This window comes from Anser cygnoides, chromosome 2 (assembly GCF_040182565.1).
Source record: "Anser cygnoides isolate HZ-2024a breed goose chromosome 2, Taihu_goose_T2T_genome, whole genome shotgun sequence".
Classification (NCBI taxonomy): domain Eukaryota; kingdom Metazoa; phylum Chordata; class Aves; order Anseriformes; family Anatidae; genus Anser; species Anser cygnoides.
The window spans coordinates 20,359,057-20,383,388 of record NC_089874.1 but is presented as its reverse complement, the minus strand read 5'-3'; the positions used below and the strand labels follow the sequence as shown (position 1 = coordinate 20,383,388).

Sequence of the window (24,332 nt, the reverse complement as noted above, 5' to 3'; positions counted from 1 at the left end):
TTTAAAAACACCATCAAGTCCCATTTTTCCTACCATTGGACAAACAATAGGGGCAGGTGCAGTACGCGGTTATCTGAAAAAAACCACAGGACTGTTGAAGAAGTCAGAGCTACAGTTTGTACTAGAGATTGTGAGGAATGTAAAGTCTACAACATGGTGAATGTGTAGAGACCTTTACTATGTAAGAACTGTGTGGAGAAAGATGGTGAATACGATGAGATGGTCTAAATATATTTTAAAAATGGACACCTTCCAAGTGTATTCCTTTGTTTTAAAGGTACTCCCAATAAGTAGTCTTAAATTATTTTAGTGACATTTCTTTCTTTAAACAATATATTATATAGTATAGTTTAGTTCAATGCAAATTGAATGATTTAGGATTAAGCTATCCTGGTTATTATCTGCTATCATTTCTCTAACCTCATTTTCACATTCTGCACAACAGCACCTTGTATCTCAACTTGCTGACAAGCACTGACAGAAGCAATATGATCTGCACCTGATCATTACAGAAATATGCAGTCTTAATTTCCTCTTTCCCTGAATCCTTTGTGGATATCACAAGTTCTAGCCTAAATTCCTAGCAAGTGACTTGGAAAATTCATGAGAAAGATGGTAGCTTACACAGAATCAGCTCCTGAACTTTCTGATGCAAGCTCTTTGGCTACCACATAACAGACTAGAAAATGCCAAAGTCCTTTCAGACTGATGACTATATAAACATCACAAAGGAAATATTTTTGATTACCAGTTTTCTTATCCAGATCTGGACTGCTGAAAGAATCTACATCACATTACCATATCGTGCAATCTTACTTTGTAAACTATTGAGTATTATAAGTAAAAACTGCTTGGAAAGTAAAGGGCGTAAAATCACTGTGCATCATCATTTCACTCAGGGTCACAGAAATCCAACGGTTTGTGTAACATGGGTGTGAGACACTGTATTCCATGATAATCATAGAGCAGTACACAAAAACTGCAGTTTTGTGATAAGGATGAGCAGGTGCCTACTGTCAACGTGCATGCAATGCATGCATGCACTTCTAAGTGTGTGTATGAGGTGGGGGGGTGACTATGAACATGAATGGCTTGAAAAAGAGCTGCATAGAATTATGGTTATTCACAGTGATATGTCTAAGAAGAGATACGGGACATCTAAAGAGCTGTCTACTGGTTAGGTTTGATTGAGTTCCCAGTAGGAACCCCTGTAAAACTGAAACTCTGGAGAGGAGACGGAGAGCCTTTCTGCTCACAGCTTAGACAAATCACCCACAGGTAACTGAGAGTTGACTGTAATTACATCCATTTTAATTACAGAGCAATAATTATATTCAAAAATCAAGCATGAAAGCCTCCTAAGGTATCTCATAACGGGAGGAATACAAGACTAGAAGAAACAATCAAAGCCATTCTACTGTAAAAAATCATGCTTTCAAAATAACCAAAAGCAATGAAGTAGTAATGTCATTTCTTTGTTACTCATATTTATTAGAGTAGCCCACACAGGTTCAAATGAATCATTTAGAGAGGACATATAACAAAATCTGTGTCCATTTTTAATTCAACATGCTCCATTTAGCTATAGAAGTGTTTGTATCACTTAGAGTCAGGCAAACTGTAGACAAAATGAGACAAGTTTAACGTAGTCATGACATCTGTACTTAAAAAGCATACTTATTGTAAATGAAGTAAAAGAAGAGACTAAAGAGTTTGGCTATGACAAAACATAAACAATGGCTGGAAGAAATACGCAGAAAAGATAATATTCATTTTAGGGGTTACATATTCAAATGTCTAAAATACTGAATAGGAAATTTTGCCTGTGAGTGCCTTATCCTTCACCACAAAATACACTGTTTATGTTGAGTAGGTCTGGTAAGCCTTAGAAAAAAAAACAGATAATAGGAAAAATTTGCAAACGATGGCCTTGAGCCACCACTGCTCTTTTGATATACTTTTGAAGCCCAATAGCTCACTAAAGCCCCAATTTTTAATAGCTCTCTCCTGAGCCCTTTCGTTTCCCAGATTAATCATCGAAGTACTTTGACCAGCAGCACAGCTAACCAGTAAAAGCAGATTAAAATTCCCAGACAACCATCAAAAGAGTAAGTTTCAAATTGTACCTTTTTATTTTTTCTTAATGGATGTTATATGACAAAAATCAAACTATAAATAAAGGTCATCCAGCCTTTAGGCTGAAGCTTCCTGACTCACCAGGAAAATTCATCTTGCCCATGGCCTGCTCCGTCAGTCTTTTTCACAGGGCAAATTCAGGAGGAGTCTGTGGGCTAAGGAAAAGACTTCAAGTGGTAACAGCCTTATCTAAGAAGCCACCTTTCTTTTGTATTCAGGGACATGTATTTATCTCATTTAAATATAAGTACACTGGAAAAACTGTTCTTAACATTTTGACATCACTGACATAACTATGTTGACCGTCATCATGCCAAGATCCATTACAGAACTGTCTTCTCTCAAAGACTTCTTTAAGCTCACAAGAACAATAAAATGTCTGAACCTTCTTATCTAGCTCTTATGCTAAACTAAAAGGGAACATTTTTTCCACCAAGGATTCCCTTTCCAATCCTTCATTTCTTAAGTTATAATCTCTCATAAACGTGTAAGAACTGTGTCGGGCCACAGATCTACCAAAATTCTCTCTTTGGCCACAGAAATCTAGAGAAGAGTATAAGAAGGCAAGCATAGAGTATTATTGCCCCACAGCATTTTACTAGACTAAAGCAGTTTGGACCTCAAAGTCCACCTCAGTTAGAGGCTCTGACTAGTAATGGAGAGCACAGAGGAATAGCTCCAGCCTGAATTAGGAGGTCACAAACCTACTGATATCAGAGGAAAGGCATTCTATTTCCATACCAGATTATATATCTCTTTAGCATTCCTTTGCTAAAGCAAAGGTGGCCTCCATACATGGGCATTTAGATGGTAGGTAGTAGTATTTTTTTGCTATAGGTGACAAGAAGCACTGGTACCACACATGACGGAAATTCAGCAGACTCTTCAGAAGGCTCAGTGTCTGTCTCTACCAAAAAGCATTAAGATAGTTTGGTCAAAGACTGTTTAATTGTATAATAATTTACCTCTCTGCTTATAATAGTATTCACAATATTACAGCACATAATCAAAACAAAGAAGAGATGAAGAGATACTAAAATATAAATAATACAAGCAAATGGATGGGCTCAATTTCAATATGGAAGAGAAAAGGCCTGGAAAGGAAGGTAATTCATAGAAATCGAATATACATGACAGTTTTGAAAGCATCTATGAAATAAAATTGCGTAATGGAGGGAGATTAAATGAAATGGCTTTAGGGAGAAACAATTCAGGGATATCACAGCCACAAAACAAATATCTGCCAACCTCAAATGAAGATGGGAATTTCCTGAAGAACAGGAGGAGCACATAAACACTTCGCAGCTTCCCTCTACATATACAGCTCAAGCCTGCCAGTTACACATGCACTAAGGAATGCCATCACAACAGTGTTTGTTTTTTTTTTCATTATATTGCCAAATTAAAGTCAGCCTGCAAAGAATGCAGGGTGAGCATAATGCAATCGCAGTATCTCGAGTTATGAGCACTCCTGTCACTATGTTCTGATGGAGGAGCTGTGCTGGCAAGTTCCCAGACAGACAAGGACAATTACCCACCCTCGTGGCCAGCAAGGACAAGGGCTGCTGTCACAAGGTCATCTTGGGCCAAAACTGTAAGCCCCAAAAAACATTGCACAGCTAAAATGTACAGATATTCACCAATGATACATCCACACAAACAACAGATTGGGGGGGGGGGGGGGGGGGGGGGGGAAGAATATATAAAAAGTTTTGAACATTAGTGAGTCCAAATGCAAACTCCTTCCATCTTTTTGGCCTCTGCAATGAAATGTGCAAGGCGAAGAACTTACCCCTGCTGTAAAGGACTTAATTCATCATAAGAAATTCCAAATATAGTCAAAAATTTCTGGGAGAAAAAATTCACTCCCCAGGCATACTCATATTTTATCTGAGCTAATGAACACACACCTACTGATTTCAGCAAAGGCTGAAAAAGGCCCCAGAATGGGTGCCGTTTTTAAACACAGAGCATCGTGAGCATTTTGAAATTAAATTGGTCCTAGACCACTACATATTAATACAGCCTTGAAAGCATTAATGACACTTTGCCATTATGCTTTACATATCTCAATGAAAATCTAACACGCAAGCAAAATGCATCAGAAGCTTTCAGCAAAAGCCCACATCTCTGCACCATTACAGGCTTCAGGAACCTGGCTTAACTTAGTTATTCACTTTAGCACCCAAACCCCTGCAGAAAATCAGAGAAAACACAGCCACTACATTTATTAGATAATTAACAGCCACAGCCAACATTTCTCCTAATGGGTACACAGTACAGAAATAATTCATTTTTAATGAAAGCAAATATTTCTTCAGCATTTTCAAGGGGCTTTTGCCTTGAAGATCAGCAACCATGTTTAGAAACAAATTGCACTGAAGCAACATATGTATTTTGGGTCAGATCAGTGCTCCAGCTCTGTTTTTATTTTGGCCTTCACATGAGTTAACAGGCACTTACTGTGCCAGATGCCATTCATATCCCAAAGAAAGCTTGTAGATAGCCATCACTGAAAATATTAATAATCTCTACTGCTTCCTAAAATAGCTTGAGATTACAAAGAAGCCATTTTGGTAGCTTCTCTTAAGGTACTACATAACTTTCAGCAATCTTCTTGTTAAAATTAAAATACTACCAGATGGTCCATGGACAAAGAGGAAGCTTTGACCTTGTCAAGCCACACTTTTGAGCCAGCACTTTAATGCCTACATATCCCGGATACTGTTTTTCTGTGTTACCTGTTCTATCTGATACATATTCTCTAATCCTTTACAATATAGTTTCTCTAGGTCCTATTCTCATAAAATCAACACACTCATTCACCTTGAACAATAACATCCTGAGTCTAAATACCATATTACAACACAACATGAACCGTTCCCCACTTTTCAGTTTCATTAGGAGAGCACTCGTTAAGGCAAAACTCTCTCCAGTGATGTCTTCTTAGCTGCCATCCAGCATCCTCAGTGTAGGAGCACAATCAGTCTCATTGCAATTCATATGAAGGTACAAAGCTACTTTTCAGACACGCTCTCCAAGAAGAACACAGAAATGCACTTCTGCTAAGGTAAATTGGATATTGTTATATTCAAGCAATTGGATGTACTCCAATTTTAAATACCTTGTATCTGATCTACTATGTTTATATAAGATCTATATATGATCTATGGTTTCAAAAATCTACAGTAACTAAGAAAAGAATTTGATAGCTAAATATTTTTTAAAGATACCCTAGCATTTCAGTGGATTTTTCCTACAATGTGTAAGTCAATAATAATATGCTAAGCAGTTTTGAGCTTCTATCACCACAGACTAGATAATAATCAAATAGATAATAATCAAATTAGTCTGTTTGATTTTTATCCTATTTCCTTACAGTTATGTATATCGGCATCCAGTTCTGTTTTAACCAAACAAACTTCATGGGTTTAGGCTACAACTAACAAAAATACTGCATTTTCCTGGTGAAATCAGCCAACGCATTCTCATGGAAGACATCCTTTGTGTGAGACCCACTTTTTATACTCCTTCCTAGGGCCTGTGCCTCGTACTGCCCAAGTGGTACTGCCTAAGTGGACTTAAGGTATCACAGTAGGCTGTGCTTTTCTATTATTTGTGCTTTTACATTTGAACCTTGGACAGGCACATGCTGCATTATAAATATCTGAGTAATTATGTATTGTAAATGTTTACACACGCTAAATATAAATCCACTGAAAAGAGAAATGTAAATGTAAGGATGCAGTCACTGTCACTTACGTCACTTATTATTTCACTGCATTTTCGGGCCAATTCCATATTTCGGTCCTCAATAACAGGCTTGAGGAAGACCTATAAAAGAAAGGTAATTGTTCCAGGTTTATTGCCCAAAAAAAGAGTACCAAGAAAAGGAAGTATTTTTCAAAGCTACAGGGTTTTAACTCACCGTTTCTTCTTCCTCATCCTCATTTTCATCCTCCCTGAAATCCTGAATGACAGACACTCGCATTTTAATACTTCCAAAAAAAAACAAATACACTAAAAAGGTTCAGTGCTGCAGGAAACAGCTCAGACTCTACAGCATGCCTGGAATCAATGCTTCATTTGTGTCCTCCACCACACTTAACTTTACCAAGGCTCCTTCCTTATTTAGGCAGCACTTGACAGCTTTTATCTGAACAATTCAGTGTGAGTGAACTGAAAGGCATTGCAGATGGCCTTGCTAGCTATCAGTCACTGCAGAGCTAATGCTTTCTTACAGATAAAATATAACTAAATGACCTATCCCAGTCAACTATTTTTAAAATGACTGTGAACACACTTAATTAAAATACTGTGATTCAATTAATTCATAACATAAGCAATTTAGCAAAATTAACAGACATAAATGGGAACACTGATTCTAAAGCCATGGGAGAACTGCCCAGTTCAAAGATTCAAGGCAACACAGGCTTCAAAACCAGCCATCACAAAATTTTATTTTGCTGGTCCAATAATAGAGCTTTTTGATTTATATATACATATATATATATACACAGACACAATACTCACATTTTCCAGTAGATGTGACAGGTAGTAGAATATTTCCTGAAAAATATTTTTCCACCAAGTGTATAAAATCCCTTAAATGCCTTACATATTATGTCAGCTGATGTTTAAACCTGTGCACACATAGATACAAACACATCTGCGTATTTACAAATATACTTGGCTATTTACTTACATAAACATGTATGTTCATCCACCCTTAGAAACAGTCATAGTCTCAAAACCAACCTTTTTCAGTATGAAGTCCAGCTGCAATTAAACTGAAAGACATCCTTATTCCAAAGGATATGGTATCACAGTGTTTGCCTCTGCAAAACAACCAAAGATGTATTAAGGATCAGTTGGAGTAACCAGCATTTTAATATTATTTTCTTTCTAATCTATAGCACGTATACATCTCATTTTATACAGGTCATGATTTTGAATTTCATCTAGCAGAGTGATTCACTGCTACAGAGCTTTGCAATCAGGCAAAGGAATGTGTGCTCTTGGAAAACCTCTTCAAAGACTATTAAGTACTTGAGCCCAAACAGTGCCCCTAGAGCTTGTTTAAAAACACATTTCCTTAGGAAAAAGAAAACCATTTTGAAGGAGAGGAAAAACACAGCATTTCACCTAGTTAAGGTCTGAAAATATGAAAAAAATATATATTAAGAAAAAAGGTACAGACTGTTTTCCATCTATAATAATCAAGAGGCAGAATTCTTTATACATTAATAGTACAGAAAGATTCAAGGTTTTTCATTCTGCTATTTCAAACATAAGTTCCAAAAGTCCACATTTGAATTAGCTGTGCTGATGTTCATGTTGAAACCTGAAGGCCTGGTTTGCATAAGTGAGGATTACCTTTAATTTATGATGACTGCTTTTGGAGCTCAGGATGTTTCATCCATGTGGAAACAAGCAGTTTAGTCTTATAAGTTGGGTATTCACAATAACTGGTCATTGTTGAAGACTATGGCCACAAAAAAATGTATTCCTAAGCAACAGACTCTTGCATGATTTCAAGTACCATATGTTAAGGAGACAGAGTACCTACAAAAGCACCAGAAAGAAATGTAGAACCAAGGCTTCATACCTACAAAAGCACCAGAAAGAAATGTAGAACCAAGGCTTCGGTTTTGTATTTTTGTGATAATATTGCAAATACTGTGTTCTTCCAGCACAGTTTATTTCCCTTTCCTTCCTATATTTAATAAATTTTGTATGTGGAGACATTGAAAAATATGTAAGAGGGTAGAGAAGAGCTATTAGTAGCTGCAAAGCTTGCTGAATACAGGGAAATCTTTTGCTATTTTTCACCCTGGAAAGCAAGTATGGTCAAAATGACCACGTCAAAACTGTTTGGGTTTTGTGGGGTAGAGAAGAAACTCAGATTTTTAACATGCTTACATTGTATTTGGTGGTTTTTCAGCAGCTGAACATAGCATAATTTATAAAGTAATTGTGGTTTTCCTGTAATGGTTTCCTCATAATAGATCTGCATGATCATTAGCATGATCTTGAATTGATTTGATAGGATTTCATTTTTTCCCATTTTTGTGTCATCTGGGTAAGACACAAGTAGGCATTCAAACATGCTATGTCCCATATGACTTCCATAATACAGCAATTGCAAGGCAGCTGCTACAACTCATTAAAGAAAAATATAATACTATGCACAAAGTGAGCAAGGAAGAAAAATATTACTGTACCAACTAACCACACACACAAATTATTCAATACGTCTCTCTTCAGATAATAGATGCACTAAGAGACTATATGATATAATAAGCTGTCTTCCATCTTTTTTTTCCTCCTCAGAGCACTGAATGCTGTCAGATACCACTTAGTTTGCCATAGAGCAACTCTGAAAATTAAATATATACAGATATAATTCAGAGAAGAATTTCATAGAATCATAGAATGGTTTTCGTTAGAAGGTACCTTAAAGATCACTCAATCCCAACCCCCTGACATGGGCAGGGATGCCTCCAACTAGACCAAGTTGCCCAAAGTCCCATCCAACCTGGCCTTGAACACTTCCAGGCAGCAGGAACTAGATATGCTTTAAGAGATGCATAGTTTAGAAGTGCATTACAATTTTAATAGCAGCTTGCAGGTCAAGAACAAGTTGAAGTTACTTCCAGAAGAGGCAATAAATAAACCAGGATCAGCAGGCATGTTTGGCACAGCAAATATTTGTGTATGTTGACAGATACTTTAATATCTACTCTAAAAATACTATATCCAATCTAAATATAGATCTAGTTAAATGCTGGGCTTTAAATCCTCAAAATGAAGTACTGTTTTATTAAATGTGATTTTTCACCTGCAAATTTTTTTTTTTTTTTGCCAAAACCTCCAAACTTACACTTCTGAACCATTTTCCACTATATATAATGGAAACTATCATCATTCATTCTGGCACAAAACAAAACAGACTAAACAAAGCCCATTGGCACAGAATGTTAAGAAAACAGCACGGTAACGGACTGCTGATCAATATATACACAATAATATTTGTAAGCATACAGGGTATGGAAAAATGAGATTTTTTTATTGCATTATAGATTCACAGATTCACAGATTTCTCTAGGTTGGAAGAGACCTCAAGATCATCGAGTCCAACCTCCGACCTAACACTAAGTACTCCACTAAACCATATCCCTAAGCTCTACATCTAAACGTCTTTTAAAGACCTCCAGGGATGGTGACTCCACCACCTCCCTGGGCAGCCCGTTCCAATGCTTAATAACCCTTTCGGTAAAGAAGTACTTCCTAACATCCAACCTAAAACTCCCCTGGCGCAACTTTAGCCCATTCCCCCTCGTCCTGTCACTAGGCACGTGGGAGAATAGACCAACCCCCACCTCTCTACAGCCTCCTTTCAGGTAACTGTAGAGAGCGATGAGGTCGCCCCTGAGCCTCCTCTTCTCCAGGCTGAACAAGCCCAGCTCCCTCAGCCGCTCCTCGTAAGACTTGTTCTCCAGACCCCTCACCAGCTTGGTCGCCCTTCTCTGGACTCGCTCGAGCACGTCCATGTCCTTCCTGTAGCGAGGGGCCCAAAACTGAACACAGTACTCGAGGTGCGGCCTCACCAGAGCCGAGTACAGGGGCACAATCACTTCCCTCGACCTGCTGGCCACACTGCTTCTTATACAGGCCAGGATGCCGTTGGCCTTCTTGGCCACCTGAGCACACTGCTGGCTCATATTCAGCCGACTATCCACCAATACTCCCAGGTCCTTCTCGGCCAGGCAGCTTTCCAGCCACTCATCTCCCAGCCTGTAGCTCTGCTTGGGGTTGTTGCAGCCCAGGTGCAGGACCCGGCACTTGGCCTTGTTGAACTTCATGCAGTTGACCCCAGCCCATCGCTCCAGCCTATCCAGATCCTCCTGCAGAGCCTTCCTGCCCTCGAGCAGATCGACACACGCACTTAGCTTGGTGTCATCTGCAAACTTACTGAGGGTGCACTGGACGCCCTCATCCAGATCATCAATAAAGATATTAAAGAGGACCGGCCCCAGTACCGAGCCCTGGGGGACTCCACTAGTGACCGGCCTCCAACCAGATTTGACTCCATTCACCACAACTCTCTGGGCCCGGCCATCCAGCCAGTTTCTAACCCAGCGAAGCGTACGCCAGTCCAAGCCCCGAGCAGCCAGTTTCTTGAGGAGAATGTTGTGGGGAACGGTGTCAAAAGCCTTACTGAGGTCAAGGTAGACCACGTCCACAGCCTTTCCCTCATCCACCAAGCGCGTCACTTGGTCATAGAAGGAGATCAGGTTCGTCAAGCAGGACCTGCCTTTCATAAACCCATGCTGACTGGGCCTGATCGCCTGCTTGCCCTGCAAGTGCCGCGTGATGACCCTCAAGATAATCTGCTCCATGAGCTTCCCCGGCACTGAGGTCAAACTGACAGGCCTATAGTTCCCCGGGTCTGCCCTCCGGCCTTTCTTATAGATAGGCGTCACATTGGCTAGCCGCCAGTCAACCGGGACCTCCCCCGATAGCCAGGACTGCCGATAAATGATGGAAAGCGGCTCAGCCAGCTCCTCCGCCAGTTCTCTCAGTACCCTTGGGTGGATCCCATCCGGCCCCATCGACTTGCGCACATCCAAGCTCCGTAGCAGGTCGCCAACCATTTCCTCATGGATAGCGAAGGCCACATCCAGCTCCCCATCCCCTTCCACCAGCTCAGGGCACTGGGTGTCCGGAGAACAACCGGTATTGCCGCTAAAGACTGAGGCAAAGGCGGCATTAAGCACCTCAGCCTTTTCCTCATCCTTAGTAACTAGGTTTCCCCTCGCATCCAGTAAAGGATGGAGATTCTCCCTAGTCCTCCGTTTCGCGTTGATGTATTTGTAAAAGGATTTTTTGTTGTCTTTAACGGCAGTAGCCAGATTGAGCTCCAGATGAGCTTTGGCCTTTAAGGATAAGGTATCTTAAGGATACCTGTAGACCTTCTGCATTCACACAGTGGATAGAAACAGGTTATTCAGGGCACTACCCAACATAAATTCATTCAAAGTCTGTAAGAAAATTCTGCATAGCTCCAAATTTCTACTTCCAGCCATTCTGCATGGATGTTTCACATCTCAGTTTAAATTTGGCCTTAAGGCTAAGGAACAAGGCTATTCTGTTAAAGAAGCTGCACCAAAATCAAGAGAACTCTACGTAGGCAATATTGCTCACAAAATCACAATATTTGCAGTAAGCAAGTTACACTTGCACATCCAACTTACTATGTATGATCTTCTGACAGAGAAGCCTTCTAGGAGACAACTATATGGCACATCCTATGAAAGAAGACATCTGAAACTCCCAGCACTTACAGCCATCATTTGAGTGTCTCAACGTAATATCTTTGGACACAGAACGTTATTCCAGTATTAGAAGAGGCAGAAGGGAAAGAAAAATAGGGTATAAAGGAGCTTGAGTCACCATTAGTATAAGTTGGCCCAGCATGCACACAAGTCAGTCACACAGTTGTGCAAATGTGGTTTGATCACACACTGTTACACTTGACCACACTTGACCAAAGCTCTGCCATCTCCTTGTTCCTTTAATCAGTCTTTTAAGAAATACATCTAGGATACGTCAGCCCAGAACGTCAGAAGACCTCATCTCATTCTGGTCCTAATACACACAGCAATTCAGCAGCTAAATTCAGTTCCATCACTGAATGAACACCATCACTGGACTTGCTTGGTGTTATCTCCCCCCCCACCCCCACCCGCATCCCCCCCAAAAAAAAAAGGTACCAGGAATGGCACAATCTCAAACATCTTTAACAGAGTTATTCTTGGATTATTTTAACACAGGTTACAAGTTAAGGACAGAGGCATTTCAGCTGGAAAACCTGCAGAGTGTTACAGTGACGTGTATGTTATGAACATACTCCTTTGCAATTCTGGATTGAAAAAAAAGGTAGAGTTTTAATGCTTTAACTATAGTGCTTCCACATACAAAAAAAAAAAAATCAACCCACAGACTTCCCTGAAATGAGAACGTAATTTTCTGTTCTCACTGGACAGATGCACACACCACTGAAATAAGGACAATTAATTCAACAGAACACAGCTGGTGGTCCCTTTTCAAAAAGCACACAAGGCATTTGTAAGCACTGAGATTCATTACTTTTCATTTCTAGAAATACTCATCTATCAGACTGGAAGTTACTTGCAGTGCTGCCCAAGGAAGTTCACAGCTAGGCTATCAGCACCACAATCACAAACAGAAAGAAGGCAAGGGTTCCCAGATTGCCAATTTTAACCTCCTCTGAACATGCAACACCAGTTAACATCAGCAAAAGAAAGTCAAGAGATGGTTCCATCCACAACATTGTATCAGTCATCATTAACACTGCGTTTGTCAACAACACTTCAAAACCTGCAAATATCTCATAGTTCTAAGCTAAGATTTTCATTCAGTTGAAGTTCTTTTATTCAAGGTTTTGGTAAATCAAAGAGAGTTGGAATGGTATTTTTGAACACAAATACAAATAAGATCTTAGAACAGTGAATTTTTAATCCCATAAAATATAATGAATTATGAATTTCCAATGCCTTATATATCATAAATAGTAGGGTTTTTTGTTTTTTTTTTGTTTGTTTATTTTTTTAACGTCTACTCACAAAGATGGTGTCTAAGCACAATTGGATCTTGATGACAGAGCATTTAAGAAGTTTATATGGTACAAATAGTTTCACATAATAATACCTGATCTAATCTAGTTAACAAAAGCAGTGTATCAGTGCTAGCATGACACTGTCTGAGTTAATAAACTCTTTCCCACACTGCTAATTATTCTAAGAAATGAATCATGCAAACCCATTCAGAAGAAGTGGGAGTATTCATCATGGCATAAGATTGTGCCATGCAGACATAACCTTAGCTGTGATGAGTAACAACGTACTGAAATAAACCAGTATAAAACTTTTTCAGGTAGAAATGTGTATTCTAAAAAAAAAAAAAATATAATAAAATAAAAAAATTAAAACTTAGCTTAATTTTCCTAACAATATTCATACAAGTGCCTACTACTTTTGCACAATAGTTTCTAACCTTCAAAAATGAAGTTTCCTAAATGGGATATGTAGTGTCCCCTATTCTTTTCTGATTTTTCATTTGTCAAGAAGTCAAACCCCCAGCAACAGGGAAATTTGGCATTTCCACCCCCAAATATTTTCACTTTAACCAGAAGCTTGAAAAATCCTTTCACAAGTCGATGCAGCAGGAAGCGTGACACTAATCAATCACATTTAACTGTATTGCAATTGTTTCATCTACTCTACCTGACATAGCTGTAGCATTTCCCATTCTTGCCCAGTGTCATAAAACCCCTTTGACGTTAGTCAAGTGTCACAGTAGGTATGGGAATCCACCAAAGCCAATGGCATAGGAGCAGCCTGTACACTAGTCACTGTAACCAGTGGACAGCAGTGCACCCAAGCCATCCAACACCCTGCAACACGTGGCTCAGATTTCACAGGTTTATTCTTCAGAAGATGGCTAGAAACTGAAATTAGTAGTTGACTGGGTTACTGTGTGAGGCTTCCAAAAAAGTTAAATCACATTCAGCAGAAGCAAATTCTAAAGGGAATTTATGGGTTTTCTCTTAGGACTTCTCAAATGCAGTGAAGGTTTTGATAACATTTGAAAGATTTCCATTCGCAAGATTTTCATTTTATCCAGACATAAGTCTTACATAAGAAAATGCCAGGACTGCTTAGTGAGAATTTGGAAATTTTACCTTGCTATAATAATCACAGCTAAAATTATTGATGATTGTAGGTAAAATTTATGAAATCAGTAGTAAGCAAATTTCATTTTGCATCAATACATCCTAAGAAGCGAAAGATACTCCCTTTCTCCTCTTAGTGATTACATACTCAAATACAGCTTAATGTAGTCTGACAACTATATTATTACATTAAATTACAAATAACAAAAAGATATATTTGACTAACATACAGACTCATTCTCTTCCACACATTTTCTTAGCCTTGTAGACTGGGCATGTGCACCTATGAGGAATTTTTCTTGTGGCATTTTTAGAATTCAGCTGCCTGAACTGCAAAAACTAGACCTTTCCTATAAATTTAATTTCAGTTATAAATATATCCAATAGCCCATAACCCTCACTTACTTAATAAATGTTGTTGGTTTTATTCTGGAAACTAAAACCACAGTGTTTTTTATTTTTCTTGTATTTAATTGTGCTTTTTCTCCTTTATATTTTTGCTCTTCTTGGGTTTTGATAAACCTAATGCTGTAACTTTAGTCATGCTCTCTCTGGAAGGAACAATACCATAAATAATACCCACCTTTATGAAACCTTTATAAATTTATTGTTCCAGAACATTTCATATTCCTATGACACTCAAGTAAGCTTATTTTTGCATCAAATTGCTGGAGACAGATGATGATGAAATAAAAAACTAAATTATTTCTTAATAGTTATCAAAAATCATAGGTTTTAAACTCCAGAACAGCCTTTAGAAAACTCCCCAAAACACAAAGATAAAACCAAACAGGATTAAAAATAAATAAATTTAATGAACACATTTGAAGAAACGGAAGTCATTTGGTCAATGTTGAAAAAAGTATTCAAGTAATTTCATTTTTTGATCAAGAAAAATAATTTCAAATCATAAATAACTGATGCAGAAGGTATATTTTGAAATATCTTCAGGCACAAGAAGACCAAAAAAATGTAATTGTGTGAAGCATACAACACCCTTAATGTCCTTAGTACTATGATTCTTGAATAGCTCTCATTTGGAGAAAACAAAATACTAGTTTTCTTTTTTTTCTTTGTGAACTGTGCCTACTGTAAGATTTAAATTAGATAACAAGTTACACAGACTTTGTGTCCAGGAGTGATTAAATCTGGACTGCCATAGTCAGGTTTCCTTCCTAGCCTATTGTTTCATGAATGACAGGTTAACACAACTATACACAAGAGCTGTACTATGAATTTAGCAGTGTATTAAAAGACAAAACATTTCATATAAAGAATACACATTTTGAAAATATCCGTTATTTTCAAGAGAGAAAATACATAATGACTAGCATATAGATTATTCTCTGCAAAAAACCTGCCATTCCAAATTATGTGCTTAAGTATTATTTTTGTACTGTATATAATAGGTTTGGATTTGGAAATAAAACTGTTAATAACCCTGCATTGAAAAGAAACTTACAGCAAAGAACCCTGTACTGAGGGCTCTTTGCACCACCTAATCCTATAATTGAGTTCCTGGTTGTAATTCAGGAGAGCAACTTACAAGTTCTTAAGCATTGACTACAGTGTTGAAGAAATTACACTAAAAATACAATAGCTAGCGATAATAAGGCACAGGAATGTTACATCCTTACATACACTCTGTTTAACAATATACCCAAGTTTCCATGACAACAGTGACAAGATGATAAAAACATCTTCCATCATCCACTGAAAAACACATTTCTGCTTGTATCATTGCTGAAGTGGCAAGCATCTAGTTTAGAAATGCTGACAAACATTTAGTAACATATTTTTAGAGAAATACACATAATATTTTTAAAGGATTTAACTGAATACTTGAACCAGATTAAACCATTTAATTACCTGGCAATTTTTCTTAGTATTTCAAAACAAGTTATATAAAACTTTACCTTTTACTTTAGTCATTGTCCACAGTTTAGCTGCAAAACTTCAGTTTAAACCTTATTTTCCCTATGGAAATCTCTTCTGTATAGATTGAATAAAAGCTGATCTAGCATTTCCCAAATAAACAGCACAGCTTGTAGTAGATCTACAGAATAAGAACTTTAAAAGAGTACACAACACATTACCTCTTCTATCAAACTTCACACTACTTACTTTTCAAAAATATCACAATAGACCAGCACTACTGCTACAACCATAGGAAACCTGGAACATTAAAAACATAAGTTCCCATTGAATTCCATCATGATTTACAGTAAGAATTTCTTTTGTCCTATTTTTTAATTGGCTTCATTTTGCTCTATCATTCAAAAAAAAAAATCTGCTCTATCAGTTATGTCCTTTACCTTCACATTAGAGCATCATAATACTTCTAGTCTGCTTTGTTTTCTCCAAAAAAAATAGTGGTCACAAAATTGGCAATTCTTGCTCCATATATTGTACTGTCATTCCTGGGACTCAATTATCCTTGTAAACAATCCCAGTGAAATCAAGGGGACTTAACTTACATTTACATGGATATTGAAATTTCTAAATGAGCATACTTCTCATCTGTAAAATACCATCACAATACTTATAAAAATGTCAGTTCTCAAAATTTACTATGGGAGATAACAGTTCTCATAAACTAATAACAAAAATTTTGCACTGCAGTGCTCCTCACGTATACCTACAGTATCATATTAAAAGCAGACTGAATTACAGTTCTTCAAATCAAGGAATGCTAATGCCTGCACCAAGTGAAATAATGCAGCAAGTATCTTCTGAGAAAAGGAAGGCAAAAGAAATAATATACAAAGTGTTTTGTACACCACACATTATTCAGAAATCCTGCCTTTGGGCAAGATCTCGTTACTGTTAATAACATTAAAGAACAATAAATGCTTTCTCCTCATACAGTTTCTTGTGGGTAAAATTTTGAATAATCTTATAAATAGAGGACTAGAGCCTCTGACGGGAGATACAGGCACAACGTAAGCTGAGTCCTCACCCTGTCGGCAGGCATTTGAGGACAGTGCTGAGTCAGGCATATGTAAGAACAGGCATGGCTCCAGACCTGCTCCAGATCACACTGGTGACCCCCACTACCTGACAAACCTAGCACAGACAGATTTGGGAGGTACAGCAGACATCATTCAGAGAACGAGTTGCTTCCTTAGAACATCTGGAACTTTGTAAAAAGAATTCAGACCAGGATAAATACCTCCTCTACAGAATTGCTCCTTGCTATACATTTGAGGATATACAATCATCCTATAATTCTCTTTTACAAGGTGGAGAACAAGGGGCCAAAAACTAAAGCAACATCTCCACAGTAAGAAAGGAGGCCTGTGATGAATCAAGATTTCCCAACTCCCAGCCCTCCAGTTTTAATGCTGATAATCATCAAGCTTCTCAGGAGCATCTTACCCGTCTCTTTTTCAGTGATATTTCTATTAAGTCACGTCCAACATAAACTGATTCTTAACTTCTAATTATTTAGAGCAAGTAAGACTGACGTTTTTTTCCTAGAACATTTTGCTATCTGTTAAACAAATTTTAGAGTTAATATAACTTCAAAAATAAGAAAAGGAAATGTGGGAAGAAAACAGAACACAGAACAATCTTTAACTTAGGATCTTATACTAAACTATAATTAGTAAGTGACTGGGTTAACATTCAGCATAGAATTAGAATATCAGTGCAGATATACAGTAGTTATGCAAATTAATTTCAATGTCTCTTTAGTTATGGGTAGTAACTATTTGGCATGAAACAAGCAAGATAACCTCTCTGAAAGCTGGGAATATATATAGAGAGATAAGATACCATGTTCCTTCCTTGCCCTCTGAAGCCTAAATTAAAGTTACACTAAGATGCTTCTATATTTAATTAAAAAGAATAGATGATATTCAAAAGTAAACTTCAAGTCTTATTGGGTAAACTTCTATTTAAATTGCTTTTTTTCTTTTTTTTTCTTTTTTTTTTAACATATACAAAAGAGAATTAATCTGTGTTGGGGCCTAAGGCCTAGCTTTGAAGAGCTTTTAGTCTTTTTATCTCTCTGATGATCTCATGGGAAGTCTGAGCCTGCCTTTCAGCAAGGAAACCTCCAAAGCCCAAGGCTGCCTCTGGAAGAATATTTGCCTTCAGGTACATCGTAAATGTATTCTGGCAGCTTTACACTACAGCTAAAAAAAAATCTCAATCTCATCAGAAAAGTGTAAGTAATAATGATAATCTGTAATACAAGACTGTAAACCCTAGGGGCAGGAAGTGCCTAATCTGATGTACATGTATTCTATTCTAGACCCACAGAAGTTAACTGCACATTTCATTTCCTTTTTTTTTTTTTTTTTTTTAAACCATCTCGTTGGAAGATGAAGATGCAGCTATAATATGCTCTCTGTTGAAATTCAAAGTATGTCAGATGCAGTTTCCCCAAACTTATATTTAAATCCTAGGACATTAACACCCTGTACAGCACAGTACTTTTAAAGTTATATTAGTCATAAGGCTGAAAATGAGTTTAACCTTATTGTCCCATTATCATTACATGTACAAAAAACCTTTGGAGCAGGAGCCAGAACCCAGCCACTCTTGTCCCTCAGTCCCATGAGGGCTCTGAGACCCTTCTCTGACCTGTGAAACTTCTGTTCCTTTCTACACCATGGCACAACTTCAGCAAAATGCCTGACAGGACCCTCACCACAGTCAGAATTAGGCCACTCATCTGTAGGCTCAGCCACCTTTGGGGCTGGAAGCAATATCTATCATTTCCCAGATGAATGCCATTACACCTGAACTAACAGGAAAATGGTTATAAGTCCTCCCCAGTCTAAACAACAGCCTTGATCCTGAGCAAACGTGTTTGCGAGGCATGTGTTGCTGTTGCAGGGTGGCAAACAGGCTCCACATCAAATCCAAAGGCTTCAGGTGGGACTTCTGATGAGATGTAATTGGAAGCCAAGGAGAGGTTTTGGAAGGAGAATGGTGAATACTGACTGACATAATGCCGTAACAACTCTGCAGGCTTCTCTGTGCTCTTATGCACATTGTGAGGCAGTTTCAAAAATGATGTTCTGGTTAAGTCTCACTTTAGCACCCAAATTTTTTGTGGATGTCACAGTCTTCAACTTCTTACTTTAAGAAGTCAGATTATCCAACTTTATCTTACAACATGACTGCAGAATCATTTTAATATCAAAATTTTTGCAACAGTGGCCTGGTGGACCAGCCCCAGCAGCTTTTTGGAAAAGTATTTGTTTAACTTCATAATGACTCAGAAGCACACAGAGGTATCATTTATCAGACTACCAGTATATAATATCAAATTAAGAGACAAAAATTTAAAAAGTGCAAATTAGGTGCTCACACACTTTGCTAGATAAAAAAATAAAATAAAAATAAAAGCAGTCAATTGCCAAGTGGAAGAAACATATACCTGTTAGTCACCTTCAGAAAGGACAATACAAACCACCCTACATGAAACAGCTAACCATCCTAAATTGGAGAACAAATAATTAACATTTTGTCAAGAATTAATCTAAAGAAGTGAGACTCCCCTCTGGATGAAATGATTATTTTCCAAGACTCAACTTTTAAGAAGCATAAGGTCACTCCAAGGACAGAACTCCTGAATATCATAAAAGTTAAAAAAAAAAAAAAATCCTTACAAACATAAGACAAAAAACTCTAAGTAAACCAGAGAAAATGATGAAGCATTTTAAGTCTGCACTCCAGTTTAATGACCCCAAATGATATGGGTTTTGTCTCATCTCTTGAGTCAACCAAAATACTAAGATTTAATTTCAAAAATTTCAATTAAGCATTTTGTTAAGGCTATCTTAAAATAATCTGTATTTTAACTGCAGAAATGTCATCTTTAACCCAGCTATGACTTACTAGATGTACAGATACAAGTTATGCAAGCAGATAAGTGAATTTTGTCCACATGTAGAAATCTAGATGATTCTGTAATTTGTCCAATTTAATCAAAATCAAGTTTTGTTACATTAAATTTGGTTTGTCTCTACTTCCTGCTCAAGTCTATCAGGCTTTCCTGCTTTGTCTTAATTTGAAAAGTGCAGAAATTCTGTTGTGATTTGTTTCCTTTAGTGTGAAATGACTTCCAGACAATGCAAGAATATGGACATTCCTTGTGGGTTTTCTGTCCCCTACAAATTATAATTCATTCTGCCAGAGACTCTCTGCCGGAGACTATGCACCTTAATCCACTACTTATCCCTTGTATTCTAGCTACAAAAGAAAGTGTTTAAAAATAAACATGCTCTATGTTCAAAAAAAAAAATTTAAAAAACAACAGTTTTCATTCCCTGTAGAGAGCCGTCATCTTTACATCAAAAATGACCACATGAAATTAAGCCCTGAGAGTCCCGTTCTACCAAATTAAAATCATTTTTAAGATTAAATATATGAGAAATTCTCTGTCATACACAATTCTTCTGCATAAAAATGGCAGAATCTGCAATTAGTAAAAAAATATTAGAGGTGCTCAGCACTCACTATATTACTGTTCGCAAGCAATGTAAAATAGTATTATTAGCTAAGCATCTGCACCATTATATTTGAAAGAAAAATACCCTAGATGTTTTCTGTGTTTCAGCATTTAGTTTTTAGTCAAAAACATACATGTTTGCTTGTACAATGCAAAGACAGTGTTAACATTAAGATTTAGCACAAATTCAATAGACTTAGTTTTAACATTACCTGACCTCTTTTATAGAGCATCCTTTCAACAATTCATTACAAAATAATCTTATCCATTAAAAACAATTCTCATTATTTACAGGTTAACTTCATGCAAGCTTTGAAACAACTCATGCTCAGATCACAATGACCTGAACAACACAAGACTTCAGAAACTGTAATACAATTTAGTCAATTTATCTAAGGCACTGAGACAAGAAACTGATGAAATCACTGCCAAGATTATTGTTATTTTCAGAACCCGACAAGACGGGATCTTTCAGGCAAACTGTAAAGATAGATACTGTAGATAATATGTTCTACCAGTGTAACCAATATATGTATTCCAGATTCAAAACATGGCTTCCTTTTTTTTTGGAGTTTGGCAGACCTTGAAGAAAAAAAAAAGAAAAAAAAAAGAGAGAGCCTGGAGTTATCTAAACTTTATAAGCAATTAGGTATAAATAGAAGATGAGATCATTCAGTAAATCTCAGTTAACAGCTAAAACCCAGGCTTCCTTCTTTTACAGAATGTATTATCCACAATATGGTTTAGTCTACCGCACTCTGAATTGCACATTATACATTGCCAAAAGCAGTAAATGTGCTCATTTTTGGAAAAAGTCTATTCATATATTCTCTGTCCATGGGAAAAATATAACTTGGAATTGAACACTGTTCCTCTAATCACCTGTTATATACAGAAATAAACTTTATTTGTATCAATTAAAATATAAACTGAAACAGACAAAGGATTTTCCCATCTTTGCTCCTTGTGAAAGAGAGTAGGTTTTGAATCAAATTATGTCAAATATTGCTTGCCAGTATTTAAGATTGATAAAGGTGTAGAAATGTCTTCCTCTACGTCACTCATCTGAACAGCAAAAGAGACTGTAGATCTGGGCTTCGCTTGGACAGCCCTGTGTTCTGCCACATGGTGTCTGATTTTCCCATCACCTTCTCTCAGGATACCTAGATGTCATAATCTTTCATTTAATAAATAAATTTTAAAAATGTCTTTTTAAATAACTGTTTGTTCAAAACATATTAGCATGAAGAATTTGTTCTGCATTTGTTCTGGGCAGTCTGGTGGAGTGAAAATTCAGAATGATGGACAGCGTTTGAAGTAAAGAGAAAAATTGAGTGAGAGTTGACATTAGTAGAGCTCTTCTTTTGTTCACAGTGAATATTAATGACTCATACTCAGCCTTTCATCAAAAATTCATTCAGAATGTTATTGGAAAAAATGCTGCACTTGGAGAGACGTACTCATGCCACTGTTGAATCAGAAGCTGGCAACAGCTACAACAATATGCATTTTTAAAGTGTATCTTTGCCTTTTGAATAACTCTTTCATACAGTAAAAGCTTAAATAACATGCCTTCCATGTCTCTGCTTATGATTTTGAAAATGTTGTCTCTTTGCACCTATATTTTGGAAACTCAACTGGAAAAATACAAAGACAGTTTAAGACAAGAATGACTGTGGAAGTAACGTTGTTATATTCCCTTCCATAGACTTGTTTTAATTCCCAAATTCATCTGTAATGACAGATTTTCCCTCTCAGGTGAAACAGTTTGTTAAATGCTGCATTTACACAAGGCAACGTCTGCGTATATGTTTTAATTCCTTTCAGTATTCTACCTGCCTTAGCTCTGTATTTTTCAAAAAAAAAAAAAAAGTGGGATACTGGGTAAAAAGATGTTTATTTTTCCTACAGATAATTGTAGCCACATGATTTCCTCCATACCACTGTGGCTTTTCATTCTTTTTTCCAACCTCCATTCACTAGTGGTGCTTGGCTGCACAAAGCTACCACTATCGTTTCAGATTTATGGAAGAAACCAGCTGAAGGAATAGCTAGCAGCACAAAGCATGCCTTCTCCTGAAACCTAAAGCTGACAACGTTTGTGAAAATATGGTAGTGTTTAATACTCTCAATAACATGTTCTTGTACTGCATGGTGCAGTTAAAATGTTTTTTACTTAAATCATACATGAAGACTGCTCCCACATACTGGACATTACATTGACATAACAGCCTTAGTATGAAAGCAACTCAGGATTTCAGAGTGACTGTTATCCTCACCCTGCCTCAGTCTTCTTTCTTACCCTGCCTTCAGTCACTGGAATACCCTAAACAAAACTAAGTTCCTCCTCACCAGATTGAACGAACCTCATGAATCACCAACTTCATGGTTCCCTTTCCCAAGATCACTCAATCTGACCATAACTCACAGGCTATGTCATACTAGCCCACTCTTACAAAACATTACCACAAACTCCAAACACCAGTTCAGAGGTAATTTTGGTGAGACCACCTACACAGAAAACATACCGCTTATCCCATGATATTGTGAAAACCAGGGTTGCTCTAACAGATGCCACTGGTAATAAGAATGCTGTCTGCACTAATGCTAGGTTTATGTGACAGGAGCTGAGGAGAGCGAAGGGGAAAAAAGGTTAGCTCTCACAAAACTGCTAAGATGAACATTGCCACAGTGCAAACTGTAAATTCATTTTCCAATGCCTCCCACAGGCTAACCTCTTGTCTGTTCCCGCATCATCCCCATTTCTCTCCCACTGCTATTATTCCATGGGCTCCACGTGAATAAGTCCCCTCACTTCTGAGCTGGAGCATGCTCCCTCCGGACACGTGAGAGTTTGAGTACAATCTCTAACATTTCTTTATAAACCAAATATGCTCCAGGGCAAAGCCAACTAGGGTAGTTTAATCCCATGAAGTCTCCTGGTAAATGACCTTTCACTAGTGTCCCAAACAAGCAGAACCTGAGATACAATAAGACATCTATTCCTGCAATGAAAGTATGACACAACCAGAGCAGGTTACATTATGAAAAACGTAACCAAAAAACTCAGCTGACTTCATACTTTTCTACCTCATAAAAGAGAGCCAACACCACCAAGATACAGAACAGTAAATATTAATTTTTACATGAAATCAATTGTAGATTGTGAACACACTAATAGCAGATGTACTCAATCTCAACATGTAATTTTTTCATTGTCACTCCACAGATGAGAGCTTTACTTTCAGCCCACAAAAAAAAAAAAAAAAAAAAAGCCTAAAAGCCTTCACAAAAACAGTGAAAACAGTGTGAAAAGAAAATTTACTTCTCCAGAAAATTTATACATTGTGAAGAACCTTAAAAGTTCAAGGTCAGTTTTTATATCAATTTATATGAAGTAACACAAAACCAGTAAGAAGAACTATGAAAAGAAACAGGCTGCCAAGTAAGTAGTCACAGAACAATTGTGGACCAAGAGCAGGAAATTTATGGGAGAAGTCTGATGTGCCAAAATGAGCCAAGATGTGTCAGAAGCTTGAAAGAATTTCATGTTTCATAGTTCTCACTGGAGGTCAGTCTTGGCTATATAATAATAGGGTGGAAAGTTTCACAGTGAAAATACAGCAGATACAGTAGTTAGGTTATTAAAAACACAAAAATATTGTTTTATGCAATTTAGGATAATATTACCATACATATGATAGTTACTGAGGATGCCAAGATAAACTGAAATTTGTCATTTCCTGCCTCACCTTGTGAGTGTTCGGCATTTCATTCACAGTGTTTTCTTAGTACTTTGTATGTAGCTTTCTAGTTGATTTTCTACCAAAAAAAAGGGGGGGGGGAGGGGGGGGGAAGCAAGAATTCCGTTAGATAGCACTGTACTGACACTTATGTGGACCCTACCCAGGTTGAAGCAGTTAAACCCACCACACACATCTCTGCCACTTGAGCTGGCAAACTAAGAACAGA

At 37.4% G+C, this 24,332-nt stretch overlaps 1 protein-coding gene across 12 annotated transcripts in view; it reads right to left on the bottom strand.

Moving 5' to 3' along the window:
• Positions 1-24,332, bottom strand: part of NEBL (nebulette) — a 261,505-nt gene that overhangs the window by 89,145 nt on the left and 148,028 nt on the right. For 4 of the 12 annotated variants that reach the window (XM_066991632.1, XM_066991628.1, XM_066991633.1 and 1 more), the window contains exons 5-8: positions 6,895-6,974; positions 6,670-6,779; positions 6,065-6,106; positions 5,899-5,970 (exon numbers count right to left, since the gene is read on the bottom strand). The exons of 2 other annotated variants lie outside the window; for them this stretch is intronic. In XM_066991632.1, coding sequence (XP_066847733.1) covers positions 5,899-5,937 — 39 coding nt within the window. In that variant the 5' untranslated portion in view covers positions 5,938-5,970; positions 6,065-6,106; positions 6,670-6,779; positions 6,895-6,974. Of the gene's footprint in view, positions 1-2,217; positions 3,771-5,898; positions 5,971-6,064; positions 6,484-6,669; positions 6,780-6,894; positions 6,975-7,512; positions 7,702-24,332 lie in introns of those variants that run through there. 6 more of the 12 variants (XM_066991629.1, XM_066991634.1, XM_066991635.1 and 3 more) reach the window with 5 other exon arrangements.